The sequence below is a fragment of the Agelaius phoeniceus genome, chromosome 3 (assembly GCF_051311805.1).
Source record: "Agelaius phoeniceus isolate bAgePho1 chromosome 3, bAgePho1.hap1, whole genome shotgun sequence".
In the NCBI taxonomy this organism is placed as follows: Eukaryota; Metazoa; Chordata; class Aves; order Passeriformes; family Icteridae; genus Agelaius; species Agelaius phoeniceus.
This window is the reverse complement of record NC_135267.1, coordinates 32876381-32894345: the sequence shown is the minus strand read 5'-3', so window position 1 is coordinate 32894345 and position 17965 is coordinate 32876381. Positions and strand designations below refer to the sequence as shown.

Sequence of the window (17965 nt, the reverse complement as noted above, 5' to 3'; positions counted from 1 at the left end):
ACATTCCCTTCTCTGCATGTCATTAGGTTGGGTACTTTAAGGTTGAATGTCTTCTAGTAGCCACTTGCATTGCTCTTCGTAGGGAGAAAACAACTTCTCCCAAGAGACAGGAACACCCAGCCTGCCTTGAGGCTGTCTGCACTCCTGAGGAGTGGGGAGATAAATATCAGAGGAGTCCTAAGACCACTGGTCCTCTGAGTTTTCTTTGCCAGGAGCAGGAGGAGCTGGAAGCAGAGTCATAAAGTAGCTAACTTATCTGCTCTTGCAGCCTGTTGTTAACCTCAGGAAGCAGAAAATTCCATTCCAAGAGTTGCAGCTTTTTCATTGAGGTGACCTGGGATTTTCCATGAAGTGGAAGGAAGAGCCGTTCCTTTGTCTGAAACCAGGGATCCAGTCTGCAGCCAAGTGATAGAGTACCTGAATTTTTGTTGTTACTCTTTATGCAAGCCAACAGTGTTTCCATTTCAAGAGTAAAATGTCCTCAGCATTTTACAAGAACAACTATCCGTGTAAATTCTAGCACCTCCAAGTGTATTGGAATCTAATATACCTATCACTATTGGAAACAAATGGGAAGTACAAAACAGTTGGAAATATATTCCAACAAAATCTGCCTAGTGTATGGGGAAGAGTGACACATAGATTTACAATGAATAAAAGCTTTTGAGTCAAATTTAGATGTTATTTTTAGATGCAGTAATTCCTTCAATTTTCCACATCCTTTGGCTTGATGTTGGTCCTGAATTGCAGAACTTCTTTTTGAATTGAAGGAAACAAAATGGGCATTCTTTAGTAAGGTCATTGGCATTTTAGATGCCGGATGTTATTTATTGGCGTAATAAACATAATACAAGCTCACATGCACTGCATCAATGAGGCTGCCTGCCCTGAGGAAAGTCCCTAAAACTGCAGTGATGGGGAAACCACACTTTTATACTGGCTTATTAGTTCACCTGTCCAGCTTGTTCATTCATTCAGAGCCCTCTCTCTCACCCCTGTTTTCAGCTGTAGGGTCTTTGTTGCTTTGTTGCTCAACCCTGCACCGATCCTCACCCAGCACAGGGGGTACCCAGCTGGGTGCTCCTGTGGGAGAGGTGCTGAGTGGCAGAGTTAGAAAGAATCTTAAGGCACTCTGGTAAAACACAGGTGATTATTCTGTGTTGGTTTTCAATTATGAATATGCACACTCTTTGCATCCATTTTCCTGAGAGAACAAATCTGCTACAGAACAAAATCAGAGTTGTATTTTTCCCTACCCATAACTATTTGAAGTTTTATGGTTTATTTCTTTTTAAATCTTTCAAGAGCTGCTGCAGCTGCAAAAAAAAAATGCATGAACTTCAGTGTTTGGATTTTTTAAAGAAAAATGGTCAGTGCTATTCTTCACTTAAAGGTGTTTGTTTCTGCTGAGCAGAAACTGGAAACAAACATGCTTAAGCTGAAATTTGGAAGCAGGATTTTTAAGAGTGAATATAGTTTACTACTAGAATGACTAGCAAGTCATTAGATTTTGCTTGATTAATGGTCTTGAATCACAATTTTATGTATTTCTCAAAGGGATGGCTCAGCTCTGACAGCAATAATTGCCTTAAGACAGGAATTTCTCTGTTGTTGTGTGACTTATCTTGTGTGAGAGGTTCAGGAATGATAATGTTTCTTTCTGGCTTTCAGTTTTTTCCTCTGAGAATATCAGTATTTCATGGATATAGAGTTTAGAATTAAGCATCCCTGTGAGACAGAGAAGTGGAGAAACAGTATTTATTTTACAGAATGGTACGTGGGAGGAAAATAAGACTAATTTATGACTGCATAACATCAGAATTTCTGTGGTCTTTCCACAGTAGTAATTCACAGGACTGCTAACTTTAAAAGCAAACAAAACTAATGCATTTGTTTCAGTGGTTCATGCTGAGCCATAAACTAGTCAGCTTCATATTTTGGTGTCTTCTTTAGCCTACTATAGAGGAGAAATGTAACTTTTTATTCAAAAGTCCAGTTGAAACTGCATATTCTTAAATATTAAAAAGGAAACCAAGAAAAGGTTGCATCTCCAACTGCCACTAGTCCTCTAAAATATTTCAGTGTATCATAGCTCTTCACACAGACTGTGCCAACCATTAGTTTGATCCAAGACCTTTGCTATCTCAGATTTGTGTTAGTGCAGCATGCAGATACAACTGTCCTGCTCTGTTTTATTGGGCATAGCACAAACACAGGACAAAACATCAGCCCTTTCCCAAGGTCATTTCTGTGAAAAATAATCAGTAATGAAACATATGGCTGTGCTGTCAACAGCCTTTTCATTGTTTGGTTTCAGCAATAGATCCCCCTGAGAGAAATAAAGACAGATTTTGCCTTTTCTTGTAATTTCTCAGACTGCAGAAACAGCAATTGCATCTCTGAATTCTATCCATGCTGGTAAAAGGAGGGGGGGTTTAGTTGTGTTAGTTTGGTTTTGTTTTGGTGGTTTTTGTTGTTTGATTGTTTGTTTTTTTTTAAGATAGCATGAGAATTAGAAACCATTATAAAATAAAATTTCTAATTTGAAAATAATTTCTGCAGTAGATGAATATTGAAGGACTCTGAAAGTGGATAAGACAAAGAGCCACAATCACACCATGGTAAAATTTCCATGTATAATTTTTGGCAAGCCTACAGGCATAGAACTTTGGACCAGCAAATCCCACTTGAGTCCTTTTAATGGCTGGTTAGAAATATTGGCGACAAGGGCAGCAAAGGGATCTAAAGACTTAGTAAGACAATGCTGTAGTGCATTTCATTGAATTAACATTTAAATGTTTTCCTTTCAACTGTAATGGCAAAATAATTGTTAGTTAAAACAAATCCTTAGCTATTGGAGAAGGATATGTCATAAGCTTTGTGTTCACCAAAGCTGTAGCTGATAAAATAGTTCTTAAGACATGTGAACCCAAAGTTCCTGTTAAAAAAATCATACATATTTGTGCAAATCAGATTATTTTAAATAGATAATTTATATATCATCTAGACTTCATTATTTATATTTTCTGAAGCATGGGTTTATGATCAAAGTGAGTACTGCCAAATGTTCTGCATTTTGTTCAACAGATTTCAATATTTTTGTGGTCCTACCATTTACTTTTGGTACTGAAATTACAGTATACTAAGTACTATTGACTATGATACCCCCTCACCATGTAAGAATAATGTTTTAATTTCCCATCTCAAAATGCAGTGACTTTTTTATATGCTGCATGCTGATGTACAGATAATTAAAATATCTCAATATAAATTGGAGAATATTACATATTGTATGTAATAATTAGACTGGGGAAGATTAACCCAGAAAATGAATCCTCAAGAAAAAGAAGAATGATACAATTTTGTTTGTAAAAGAAGCTCTAGGGCTAAATCTGAAAAGGAGGCCAAAAAACCCCACAAAAACTTGGTTTCTCTAGTATTCCAGCAAGTGTTACACTGCTAACAGAGATGATTACTGTAAGTAGTGCTGTAGCTGCAAGTAGGGTTTGGTTTTATTTTTTTTAAGTGGTGTCTGTGTCTTTGTTTGTTCAACAAAGTGACACATTTTTTTTACAGGGCAGTAGTTAAAGCAGCATTAAAGTGCCATTGACATCATCCAGTTACTCCACTGACTTGATTATATAACCTCTTTTGTGCAATTTTCATGCTCTGCTCTGTTTGAATGTTTTTACTATGCTGATGGCTGTTTTTCATTTCCTGCTGGGATGACCTTGAATAAAAAAAGAATAAGAATAAAGTAGACATAAGCAATGTAGTCTTGCTGGCATTTGCAGATCTTTTGTTCTGTATTGAGAAACATAGCAGTTTGGTGTTCAAGGTATAGGTTATTTCTGCTGAGTAGTAATTAATCTGCAATGGTTAGGAAAAAAATGTGTCTTATTTTGTTCTTTTGGATTTAGCAATGGTAAAATCATCTGGTTGTGACAATTCCTACCTTATGAACATGTCATAAAAGTGCTAACTGCATGATGGCAGTTATGTAAAGTTAAATTACTGATTTACCTTTTAAATCTAATAGATCTACAAATCTAATGTTTGTCTATTAAATTGCTCACTTCTTTTTGTTTTTTTAAAGGAAAATGAGATTAGCTAGTTTGCACCCATTTTTCCAGATTCAGTATAAATTACACAGCTGAAGGAATTTATTTTCTGTTTTGTCACTTCTTGTTGCCAATCAGCATTTCATAACTGGCCTTACAGATGAATGAGTGCACTGTGTTTCACATAAGCATCTTTCTCAGACTGTTTATATCACTCAATAGCAGAATGTTATGACAATGATATATCCATAATTTTAAAGCTTGCATTATTTCTGCCGCTACCTCCTTTTAATTTATCAGATTAAAGTAATGAAGATTATATTACCATACACTTTACAATCACTTATAGAGGAAGTGATTTAACTTTAAATAGTTTTCACTGGACCTTTTAAAAGCATCTACCTTTGCAGCAGAGGTTGGACATTTGGAAACCTGTCCATTTTAAAAATACTTAAGACAGTAGCGTTCTTTCAGATTTTTCAATTTTGCTGCTGTGGTGATTTTGCTTAGCTGAGGGAATAACTCTAAATTTTAAGTTCATTCATGTCTTGAATCAATGCTGGTTAACCCTTGAAACAAGGTAATGAGATACTTACCTTCATTGCTAATAAAAATCAGGATTTGGTTTCATTGGCAAATGCTTTAGTATTTTGCTTTCAAATGAGGACTGGTAATAAAAGTCATTAATGGGTCAGCATGGCATTTGAAACAGCCATGAAACAGTATTATATTACTAAGTTAGTTTCATCCAAATTGCCTTTGTCTTGTCCAAAGGTAACAGATATACAACTATTTTCAATTTAAAGTATGAAATCAGATGCTTTCAATATGATAGGCTAAAAAAATGCAGCTCTTCAAAACTTCAGTTTAAATACTTTGTTCTAGTGTGCCAGTGGTAAATTTGCTTTATTCTGTATTTACAGATACTGGTTTTGGAGACACTTCTAGGATTTAGTGTTTTTAAAAAAATTGTTTTGTTTTACTTACTCTCCTTTTCATGTAGTATTCCTTAGCATGAATGTATGAATGAGATCTTTATTGTGTGATACCTGGGAGCAGTATGCTGGTCGATAGTCCCTAGAACAAATATGGCAAATGTAAGTGCAATTTGGTGTTTAGTTTGTTCTGTTGTTTGCATTTAGTGTTATTAAGCAAAGTAAGAGGATATTTTCATTTTTGGACTAGAAAAGTTACAACAGATCCTCGGAGTTTAAAAAATTATTAAAGGGATCTTCTGAAGTTGGGAAGTTCAGGTGATTTGAAGTAGGTCTAACCAAAAAGTACTAAGTAAGACATAGCTTCATGTTGCACAGTTGGTTGGCATCAGTACAACTAATGAGTGCTTGATTCGACCAGCTGTGTGTCTTCCTCAGCCTTTAACAGTGAAAACAATAACAAATTTATTCTTTATTGTGAGAAGGAAATGGGATCAAAAGTCTACTTTTGCATTTATCTTTTTCAGTATCTATTGTATTTGCGGGGACCCTTGTGGCAGGAAGGAATGATGAATCTGATTCCATGTTCTCAGAATGCTAATTAATTATTTTATGATACTATATTATATTAAAGAATACTATACTAAACTATACTGAAGAATACAGAAAGGATACTTACACAGTGCTAAAAAGCTAATAATGAAAACTCGTGACTCTCTCCAGAGTCCCGACACAGCTTGGCACTGATTGGCCAATGAGTGAAAACAACTCACACCAGAAACCAATGAAACAACCACCTGTTGGATAAACAATCCCCAAACACATTCCATATGAGCAAAACAAAGAAGAAGCAAATGAGATAATTATTGTTTTCATTTTTCTCTGAGGCTTCTCAGCTTCCCAGAAGAAAAATCCTGGGCGAAGGGATTTTTCAGAAAATGTGAATGTCACGAGTATCGGGAGAGGTAGAAACAGAATATCAAATTACATGTTGTGCTTAAAATCTTCCTTTTGCATATAGAATTCCCCTCTCAAGCATTTTTTAATAATAGGAATAAAAGTGTCCAAAGAAAACTAAGTTATCTCCCTTCCATTAGTCTAAGAATTTGAGGCTGTGTTGGTAATTCTAGCAGCTAAAGTTTAAACTCTTTCCTTATACTACATTTTGTAAATCTTATTGTTACATCCAAGCAAATGAGCCTAAATGAAATTATTTATATTTCTGCTTTCATTTATATCCTGTAGCTAGAAGTAACCAAGAATACTTGTAGTTGTGATACTAGATTTGAAATCTCTTTAATTGTGGAAAGCAGCATGAGTTTTTTTTGTGAATGCCCTGATGTTATGCTTTGCATACATACGGTATTTCCCAAGATATTTTGTATATATCTTGGGATATATATAGTGTTTCTATACCCATGTTACAATTGGCTAATTATATGTGTATATATAGAGAAGGATGACTGTAGAAGAAGCAGTAGCATAACACGTTAAATTTTGGGTTTAATTTTTTTATTAAAGATCTTAGTGTTGGGTCATGACAATTTTTTTTTCTGACACAGATTAAAATTGAAAAAAATGAAAGCCATTTTTAGTATGCTCTCTAGCAATGAGGGGATCTTTGGGACATCCTCCAAGCTCCAATAGGTCACAGGATGCCCAGTCCTCAGGGAGAGATGAGAAGTACATGGCTGGGATGGATCAAGCAGAAGAGAAGCCCTGGTGTCTTTCTACTGCTGCTCCAGCGGTTCTTTATAAGGAATTTTCACATTTGTCCTGCTTAGGATGACCCTTTTTGTAATAACTGCTGACTAATGAGTGCTTATTGTTTGAGATCAGTAGGTTACCATTGGTGGAGTGATGACTGGGAGTGAGCAGTTTTGGTGTTGAGTATGCACAATCTGATCCAAAGGTGGCTGCCTTTTGAGGTGCATGATGAGAGCACATGATAGATTCTTCACAACCCTACTTTAAATCCGTTTGACCTAGAACAGTTAATGATTTTTCTGAATTTGATGAAGCCACAGAATCTTTAAAATTCAAGCATATGCAAAAAGGGACCTGAAATAATATTATTGACATATGTGAAGTCTAACCCTTTATAAAAGTAATGAAATTACAATCCTTACCCTTCCACCCTGTATGTTGCTTAGCAATAACTAACAAAAAAAGAATAAAGGAAAAGTGCACTTTAGGCATTTTATATAAAAAGTTGCACTTTTACGTTCAGTGCGTGGTTTGATCTAAGTAAAAACAATCCCTTCTCTCATAGGGATTTCAAACAGAAACTTCTTTAATTAGTTCTTCTTGTAAGTTGCTTGATGTTTAAGGTCAATTTTGTACTGTTGGCTGTGTACCCTATGTGACTGTCATATGTCCAAATATTTATTAAGGTCTTTAGTGTTTATAAAGTGTTATTTTGTAAACTTGCAATGAATTCATATGGCCCATCAGGATGTTTTAAAAGAGAAACCCTATCTTTCATTACTGCACACTGCCAGTGCAAGCTTTAAAGAATGTCCTGCAGTGCCAGGATGTGCCATGGAAGCATTGGATCTTATGGGACAGCAATGTTTTTTAATTTTTATATACTTAGAAATTTTCACTGTGTTTAATTAAGTAAAAATATTGTTAAAAGTTAATTTTCAATGCTAAATTAAAAATGGGCAGTGTAAAGAGGGGAGATAAATGGATGCTGTTAGCTCAAATAAAGAACTTATTAAGAACAGGTTTCATTTTCATCCAGACAAAAAGTGCCTGCAGTACATTTCTCATTTGCTTTGTGACAGAAAAGGAAACATACACAAATATTGTATTTGCTTCCATGCCATCCATCTGGGCCTTAGAGATCTTCCCAGAGCCCTGTTCAGGTAATGGAACGCAGGGAGCTGGCAAAGCCAGTGTGTGTGTGCACACCCTGCCTGGCACAGGTCCTGGCCATGGCTGCTTGCAGGGCTGTGGACCACAGCCATTCCCAGGCGCTGGAATGTGAATCTCAGGGGCATCCAATTGCTAAATTGACCGCCTGCTCCCTGGCACGTTCTTGGCCCACGCAGCCTCGTGCTCTGCCGAACATTTCCTGGTCATGCTCCATGGATTAGCGCAGAGCAGAGCTCCTGAGTGCAGCCAGGAATAAAATAAGCCTTGAGAGCGTTCAGTTTGCTGGCTATCATGGACATGTTTTGTTTGTTATTCAAGCAAGACATGCTTCAAAATGATGGGCTTAGCTTCTGGGGAAGCCTGTGCGGCTGAAGTGGATTTTTCAGCTTGTGTTATGTTGTCTAGCTACAATTTTAAGAAGTAAATGTTTTCACTTTGAAACACAAAATAAAAGAGACAATCTGAATTAGGTGTAATAAATTTTTCTTTTAAAAACAAAATGCATGACATTTAGTTTTGAATTGTTATGCAAAATTTGTTAAATACCCTAAAATTCAATGCCATCATCACAGGTGTTTGCATTTCTTTAATTGGTCATTTCATTTGCTGTGTAGAGATTAGGAGAGGGAAAAATGACAGTGACAACCGAGTGGCTTCCCTGAGTCTGCTGTTTTAACCTCCTGGTGCGCTCTGGCTGGTCAGTGGGAGTCAGGCTTGCTCTGGTCCAAAGCACAGCATCCAGCCAGGATATGTCAGTTTGTAAGAGTGAAATGGGCAGCAGTGAAAAAGGTGAAAGAGAATTGAATGGGCCAGGAACAGGCTTTTGTGAGTGAAAGTCATGTGGCACAGTTGGGCCGGAACTAGTCAGAAAAAAAGGGTCAAGAAACCTCATCATGCTGATTGACCACACATTATTTCAGCAACACAAAATGCCTTTGAAGATCTGCTCCATAATGGCCTATTTGTGCTACCCATACTCATTTTTCGGTTTTAACACAGTCCTCATTCCTGCCATTTACTCTTCAAGGGGGCATTTCCGATTGCTGTTGGGCTTTTGCTCTGAGCTCTTCTGTTCCCTGAAATCATTCTGTTATCATAAGCTGGATATGGTGTCTGTGCTGTGGGGGCATGGCATTTCAAGTCTGAGAAATGGCATTTCTGTTTAGTATGGAATGGGTTTAGGTGTTTTTTTTTGTCCTATGATGGTATGACAGTTATAACTCAAGTTTTTGCCTTATTTTTTCTCTTCTACTGAATCTGATTTCTGCCAATTCTGTTGGATGCAATCTTTCACTTCAGTAACCAGTCTTGCATATCTTTTCCCCTAGCAGTTGAACACTTGGTTTACAGAGATTTCCTCTATGTGAATGGCATATGTCACACCCCTTAAAGTAATAATGCATAGAATGTAAATTCTATTTCCTTTATCCACTTGTTTATTTTTTTGTTGTATAGAGAAATTATCACAGTTTGACAGATTTCTTCTTTAGAAATCTTCAGTGGTTATGACTTAAGTTTTATCTTCTTAATTTGTGAGCTGTTTAACTCTTTATTTTGGGGGATTTTGTGCTGAAAATTAATGAAAATACTTTGAGTGAACACTGATAAATGTTACTTCCTTTGAAGAAGGAAATATTCTTTGAAAGAATGGACCAAGATATAATCCTACATTTTAGTAAGGTTAACATTGCTTTTCCCCTCCAATTTAATGTAATTGTAGTAGACTTTGAACAAAACATATATACTTTTTATAATTTTACTTACAGATACAAAATATACTGTGCTCTAGAGAAAATTTGCATGCTGTGTTTTATTGCAGCTCCTTTTTCTCATCTTTACATAAAATGAAAATAAATGGGTAGAATTTCAAATTTTATGTGTTCTTTAGCTTTAACAAGTTCATATGAGAAGGGCAATAGTGTTAGCAGTTGAGATAAATACCACTATATATGATGTTATATGCAGCCTGGTGCTGCATGTAATAATGCATGTAATTACTTTACTTGGTGTTCCTTATCCCCAGATATCCTCATGAGTTACTGCAGAGTAGATTGGATACATCTAAAGAGGGTTCATTTTGCTGCTGACCCAGTACCTGGCTCCTTGCTTGTGTTCATAAAAGTTAAATATTTATTTATTGACTTTGCGCTGATGTAAGGAACAGGCCTGCTTGTCATATGGATGAATGTACATTATTTCATATCTTAAAAAAGAGGTTTTTAGGAGCTAAATATTGCTAATTGTGATGGTCGTTTGAGGCTTTTGAAAAATACTCAGTTTCCAATATTCCATTCAAGAATATTGAATTTTTGCACTTTTGACTATTTTAATCAAAACTAAAATGCTCCTTTGGAACCCATTAAACTTTCAGATAATCTAGAAAAATCAAGAAAAGTAAAGTGGTATGTCATGTCCAATGATTCTTACAGAGGGATCTGCTGTATCTTCTCTCAGTGCAGGATATGACATTCCATGGTTGTTTAGAATATCTTGGCACCTGAGGTTCAGAGGCAGCGTCTCCTTCTCATCAGGAACATATGTGTATGACACATAAAACAGAAGAGTGATGAGCAAAACAATGCTGTTAAAGTAGAACTAAATAAGTGCTTTTGTGAAGAACAAGTTAGGGTTTTGAAAATTTGTGTTTCTAAATCTGGAAATCCTCAGTTTGCTGAGTGTTGTGTAAAGGGGCTATCCAGCACATCTACAGGCAGTTTAACTACACATCTAAATAAGAGATAGAAGTTTGCATCCCTCATTTTTTCCAGTCACTAGTCAAGTACTTTGGTGGAGTGTAATGCAAACAGAACCACATGTCTAATCCTTTCCTTGCAATGAACAGTAGGCCACATCCTAAAGCACTAACATAGAAAAAGTCCTTCTGAGGCCATTATTCCAGAGCTGAACAAGTCCTGATGGGTGGATTCATGAGGAATGATGCTTAAGTATGTTCTTCATAAAAGACTTCAGACAACTATTCCTGCCATTGGTGCAGCCTCAGCCAGTGGGGTTGTATGGGATTAGGATGCAGCTGACTGAGTTTTGTCTGCTCTTCTCTATTTCCTGTAACCAAATTGCAGAGAGACTTTTGTTAACATATTACCTGTTAAAATGCAGAGCACATTTGTTTTAATTGAGACCAGGCATGGTGCAAAGATTACAGTTCTGACACATTTATATCCTACTGGTTGAAAGCAATTGGTAAGTGTGTGTTCTAAGATATGTGATCACAGTCTTAGATTTTACTTACTTTCCATTTGTTTCCCTTCTGTTTGCTTGCCAGACACAATAAGGTCCTGATATCCTTGGCCTGTTGCTAGGGAAGAGGACAAACTTATCACCCTGCTTCCTCTCCCCTGGTCCTGTAGTCCTCTCACCTGAGTGCTCTCCCAAGAAGCCTGTCCATTTTGCTTATCAGGCAGAAAACGATTTCCTGGTTGTTTTGGGTTCTTTTGCATGGGTTTATTGCTGGTTCTGACCAGTTGGTTAAACCAATTTTGAGCTGCTGGAATACAGTAGCCAGACATGGATTCAGGGGAGAACAGGAGGTGGCAGAGGTGGGAAGCTCTGTTGCCTGCTCTCAGCAGAAGAGAGGGGTGAGACTGGCACAGCCAAGGTGTTTCCCCACATCCCTGCTCCACTTCCACCTTGCTCCCTGTCCCTGCTTTCTCTGCAGAACTTTGCTTGAGAAAGAGATTTCCTTCTTCTTGGAGAACTTCTCATTAAGCTATAGATCTAACAGGAAATGGAAAGTGGTAGAAACATATAAAAAAATAAGAGAAAGTAAAATTAAATAAGGAAATGTCTAGCTTCAGGCAGCTGGGTTTACATGGTTTAGAAGGAAGACAACATAGGGCACTTTAACCTCCTTACTCAGAACTAAAGAATTAAATAGTTTAAAAGTCTTAACTTGTCTCTTCTTTTTCCTGTTTTTTTTTCTGATGCAAATATTTCTATATCTGTTTATTTATAAATAAGCATTTTTGTCCTACAGTATTATTTACAAACAGCATTTCAAGTACAGAATTCAATTTAGTAAAATACTGAACAACCCATTACCAGTTGCTTCACTGTGGAAGAGAACATACTTCATGACCACAGGTTTAACTTAGATACTGACCACTGAGGCTAGATTTGGTGAATCCTCTCCTAAACTTGTCAAACAGCCTTTGGATTTGTTTTGCTTTGTTTGTGTTGTGTTTTATGGACAGAAGTTGGTCAGTCATCACAAAAGACTTGTGCTTAGTTCACTTTTTCATATTAAAAAATACAAAGCTTTTTTAATAACATGATATTTTTTCTTTTTTTATTCTACAGGGACCTGAGGTTTAATAGGATTAAAGAAATCCAGCCTGGAGAGTTTCGAAGGCTTAAAAACCTGAACACACTGTAAGTCCTTTTTCAACCCTAAGACCCTTTCCCTTTTGACTTAATAGAATCAGTTTGATGATGTGTCATATTTGCTTACTTTTCACAGGTAAGTAGTCTCATAAATTTGAGCTGTAGCATTTACACAGATGGGAGAAGTGGCGGTTAAGACCAAAATATTTGAAGGCAAAAACTCGTGTATGTTTATCAAAATAAAAGAAAATTATTTGCATACTAGTATTTTACTAATATACTTTAATTGAATTTCATGAAAAAATACAGACCATTATTGTAATATTTTTTTTTTTACTAAATTGGTGCTAAATTGTTTTGCTGGAATATCACATAATAAACCATGGGGTTACAAGAAAGCTGTTCAAAGGCTGAGATGTGCAAATGTGTTACAGTTACAAAATATTTGACAAATTCTAATATTCTGAACTTTCCTATTCTAATGTGCTTACCAGGACAGGCATTAGTCAGATGGTTTTGTTCCTGCTGAGCTGCCATTTATGGAGGTCTTTGTTATCATTTATGATGGTGAAGAAAAGTCTTTCTAAAAGATCTTTTACAACCAGTAATACAATTAGTATGAATATAATCATTTTAACTTTGTATCTGCTCTATCATTCCTTCAGGCCTCACTTTTAAAACAAATGCATGCATGTTTCTCTTCCTTAATATATTAGCAGGCATGAGGAGGAATTAAGATAGACATTATTTTTACTTTAAAATGTACATAACTTATGGTTGCAATGTGACTGTTTCCCAGAACAGAAGTAGTGTATGAGCTGAAATACAGTAGTGATGTCAGTGAGCTTTGGATCGCTCTTTATCTGCAGGCAATCATGGCAAATATACTGACACATCTTGTACTCTATATTCACACCAGAAGAAATGCTAGGACTTTCCCCAAAATGTATATTGTCCAAATCTGTGCTGCCAAGATATTCTTACTAACTGTCCCTATTTCCAGTCTCCTTTGGTCATACTCCTGTTTGCAGCTGATCCCCAGTTTTGAATTACAATTTCTGCCAGATATCCAGCTCAAGTTTTAACTGTCCAAATCACTGATCTGATATTCACAAGTCTCAGATAAAGACAGGATACATTAAGTTTGAATTCCTTTCTCTTTGTAAAACCAGTGTATGAGTATATGCAAATCTGTGCATATAGACAGTTGTGTTCCTGTACAATGTAAAGGCCCAGTACACAAGATATTGCTAAGAAATATCTGGGAAAAGTCACTTTAATGCACTTGCAAGTGACAAATCTTTGCTTTTATCAGTTTGAAACTGATGTGTATACTTGATGCAGAAGGTTTTTTCCTCCCCTTCATCTACATCACAGATAACTTCAAGAAACTGCATTATTCCATTTCTGGGTGGATCTTTTTGGTTTTTTGTTTGGGTTTGGGGTTTTGTTTGTTTATCTTTGTTGCTGTTTTTATGGGTTTGGGTATTTTTTAATTTATTTTTTCACAATTCTGTCTAATTCTTTCAGGTTTTTACCTGCAAGATAGTGGTTGAGCAGCTGTAAGCACATAACTTTTTTTTTCTCTAACAGTTACTCTTAGGGAAAAAAGCATTTTCTATTTAATACTATATTGTCCCTGCTTTTACACCTTTTTCCCCCCTAGTGTTTCTTTATGTTAAAATAAATGGTTGTTTATTTCTTTTTGTAGGCTTCTAAACAACAATCAAATCAAAAGAATTCCTAGTGGAGCATTTGAAGACCTTGAAAATCTGAAATATCTGTAAGTTAAATGAAATGTCACTTCACTGTGTAATAGCTTCTTCAGTGAGAAAGTGTTCTAATCTGAGATGGTGATTTCTGTCTGACTAACTATATCAGGAGATAAACTGCGCTGAAAGTCTGTGAAATGAATTTATGGGGTGGGAACAACTGTATTTCTCCAAGTTGTTCCTAATAAAACACTGCTGTCTGTAAGCAACCCATTTTAAAGGACTTACTGGTTGCGGTTTATTATATGCAACTTATAATTTAAAAAGGGATACATTGAAAGGTGAAGGAAACCACCTCTTCAGTTGTTCACTGAAACCTTCACACAGGTACTTTTTGTCTTTTGAAAAGTGGTTCTAAAGTAGCTAGTCCAAAGGTTGTGTCTGCAGAAGATTGTAACTTACCTAAGCTTATTAACTACCCCTAAAATTTTCACTGAATTGAAAATTTCACTGAAATTTTCACTGAAAATTTCAGTGAAATTTTCACTGAAATGAAAAATTCAGTCAAACCCAAAATACCAGAGTATGTATATGATTTGCTGTTCTAGGTCTTCAGCCAGCCTGTATATTTTAAACCTATCTTCTCTCTTTTTTAACAAACATACCAAGGTTATTAATTATATGAATAAACAAAAGGCATCAAAATGTTATTTTTGTCTGTGTACTAGACTAAAGCTGCATAGTTAGTTGTCATGGATTCTCAGCTCTAGTTTCTGGAGTGTCACTTAAAAAAGTTTCACTCCATTGTCTTGGAGTATTGATTGATGGTTACTTGAATGACATACAGAAGAAAAAGCTCACATGGAGATTTCATTGCTTTGGAAACAATTCAGAAGCTGAAATTTCCATGCACTTTCCAAGAATACAGCCAGAAGACCTCTAAGGAGGTGGGAGCAGGGAGAAAATCACATAAATTTGTGCAGACACATTTGCCTGTTTTTCCAAGTTGTGCTTGATTATGTTTCCTGCTCTCCTTTTTATGTATATTGTCTTTCAGTAATGAAATTGTTTAACCTCTACACAATAGGAGGGAAAAGACTATTGAACAGACTGCTGCCAATGAATGATTAAAGTCCACGATGATTGTATTTGTTACAAGAAATGTCTGCTTGCAGTAGTGTAGTACATAAGGTTTTACTATGTGAGGTTTGCTAAACTTCTTTTCATAGTCAGCAACTGTACAAAGATTTTTCTTGACTCTTCTTACTTTTTTGTTTTCACATGCTTGCCTTTGCTTAGCTGTAGTAAACCTGAAATAAAGCTTAACAATGCAGTTGTGTTCAGTTCAATGGAAAAGGGAAAAAAGATAATGGAACTCTGATTTGTTTTCATATACAGATAGTAATGGCTGTCAGTATCTGTATTATTAAGAGGAAGATCTTTTTATTTTCCTGTTGTTGCCTGGAAAATTTAAATATTAAGTTCAATGTGGTAATTTATTCAACTGCAGGGAGATCTTTAAAACTATCCTTTGTTTTGAAAAAATGAATGAAGGGGTGTTTTGCCTGTTTCAAAGGCTGTGACAAATGTTTAAATTGAACAGCCTTAAAGTTACAAAATTTCTGGTACTGGTCAGGTTATCAATACAGAAGACTTAGATGTAACAAATCAATACTGTTCAGCAGTTAAAATTTCAGCTGAGTTACTGAATGCTAACTGTATTCTATTAAATTAAGGGAATCAAAACATTTCTTTCCAACAGGATTCACTGAAGTAGAAATTGGGGGGAGAGATTGTGCAAAAGTTAGAAATACTGCTCAGATTGTACTATTATAAAGTCAAATCACCTGGAAAAGTTGAGGTTTAGTGTTATCTGGTCCTCTTGATATTTGCAAACCTAACTTGTACTGTCATGTTTCATAAAACTAGATCATTGATCCATGATGTTACTTCTGTTCTTATGACAACTTGTACTGGATTGCATGTGGTTCTGAAAATGTATTTTCAGAATAATTTTAAAAAACCTGTCATTTCTCAGTGTCCCTGATTTAGTAAAATGTGAGAATATATTAATATAAAATCGATAACAATTAGTAAATATGCGTATTTAAAACTAAAACCAGTCACAATTATGTATTTTTATATAAAATATATAAAGTCTACCACAGCATATTTATTTTTTTAAAAGCCAGTCACTGAGAGATAGATGTTACGATCCATTCCTTTATGACTGCTGAAGATCAGCTTTTGTGCTTTCAAACAAAATTTTTTCAACAGGATCTAAATCAGGATTTTCAAATGCTTCTTTGTACTATTCCTTTCTGAAGTTGAGCTCAGAGTTTTATGAGGAGTGTATGTTACCAGAATTATCTGTATGAAGAACACATTTTGATGAAGAGTAATATTTTCTCAATTTTCTCTGGATTAAAAGTATTCATCACTGTGAAACTTGGTCTTTACATCATCAGAAGAAAACTATGCACATAATTTTTTTACATTTTTTTAGGATTTTTTATTGTCTTGTTCTTTATGTAATTGAAATTCTGGCAATTATAAAAGCAGTTTTGTGTTATTTTGCTGTGCTGTTTGTGGTAATAATTTGGTTTTGTATTAATATACTAAAGGTTGGAAAGAAAGAAATGTAATTATTGTTTTGTTGTGAAACCAAGAGGATACTTTTTTTTTCTTTTTCTTCCGATTCTCTGCTTTTCTGTCCATCTGTCTTTACTCCATATACCTCAGTGGTGGCAATAAAGCTCTTTAGTAAGCTTCCCAACCTTATAATATAGATGCAGGTAAATTTGTGGAAACATGATAGGATAATTCTTCCTAAGCCTAAAAGTCAACAGTTTGTTCTCCAAGAGAGAAGATAGTTGGGAATTGAAGGTAGGCACATTATTACCATTGCAACATGTAGAATACTAGAAGATTTTGGAATCAGAAGTGGAAAAAATGAATGTGAGTTAAAAAAGGAAGGAGTCAGGAGGAGATATGGAAAAATTTATAATATAGGTTAGCAATTAAAAACCTTTTCAGATAAGGAGAACATATATTAGACATTTACAGAGCAGTGAGCTAGAAGATAACATGAAGGAAGTGAAAGAAATAAAACTGGGGAATGAAATTTGTCAACAACGTTGTATGTTGGCCTGGTATGAAATGCATAGATGAGGAAAAAGACATGAAAGTATTACCATGAACATATGGTAAATGGTAATTTTTAAGACTGTATGAAGTGTGTCAGTTCCAGAAATGCCAACAGGGAGCATACAAGTTTTGTTTTGTGTCTGGTGAATGAAGCAATAGTGGTAGATCATGTGTTTGAGATTAGGTCTCATTTCCTTCCATACCTTCTGCCACTCTTGCTGTCTTGGCCATGTTACTTGGTCCTCTGGGCACCTGCAGTGGTTCCAGATCTCTTTTCTTTGCAATTCACGTTGCTGGTTCCACTGTCCTTCATGTTCCTATGTAAACCTGTCTTTGGGTGTTTATTTACTTGTGAGATTCAATGCTGCAATGCTTGTTACTTTTTGCCTGTTCCCCCTCCAGTTCCAAACAAATATATCTGAATCTTACTTTCCTAGAATCACATGATTTTTGGTATGGCCCATTAAAAAAGAAAAAAAGAACCCCCCAATAATATCCTCATAATCTAGCAGGCTTGTTAATTAAAACTACTTTTTCTCCCAAATTTTCTGGTAACTGATTACCTATTTGTTCATTTCTGAAGTATATGACCAGTAGCTCTGATCTCTAGCAGCCTTGCTTGCATTTCTGGGAAAAAAAATGCTCTTTTTTTTTTTAACATTTCTAAAAATAGATATTAATAATTGTCCAAAAATAATTTAATGTCTTTATAGAATATATCCCTTTTCCCTTTCAAACCACTGTTTATTCATCTCCTATAAAATTCTAAAAATAGATATTAAAAATTGTCCAAAATTAATTTAATGTCTTAATAGAATATATCCCCTTTCCATTTCAATCCACTGTTTATTCATCTCCTGTAAAATTGTACTATTCAGTTCTGTAAGAG

At 35.5% G+C, this 17965-nt stretch overlaps 1 protein-coding gene across 2 annotated transcripts in view; it reads left to right on the top strand.

Moving 5' to 3' along the window:
• Nucleotides 1–17965, top strand: part of PXDN (peroxidasin) — an 82887-nt gene that overhangs the window by 13693 nt on the left and 51229 nt on the right. For both annotated transcript variants that reach the window (XM_077175023.1, XM_054629884.2), the window contains exons 2-3: nt 12194–12265; nt 13929–14000. In XM_077175023.1, coding sequence (XP_077031138.1) covers nt 12194–12265; nt 13929–14000 — 144 coding nt within the window. The remainder of the gene's footprint in view (nt 1–12193; nt 12266–13928; nt 14001–17965) is intronic.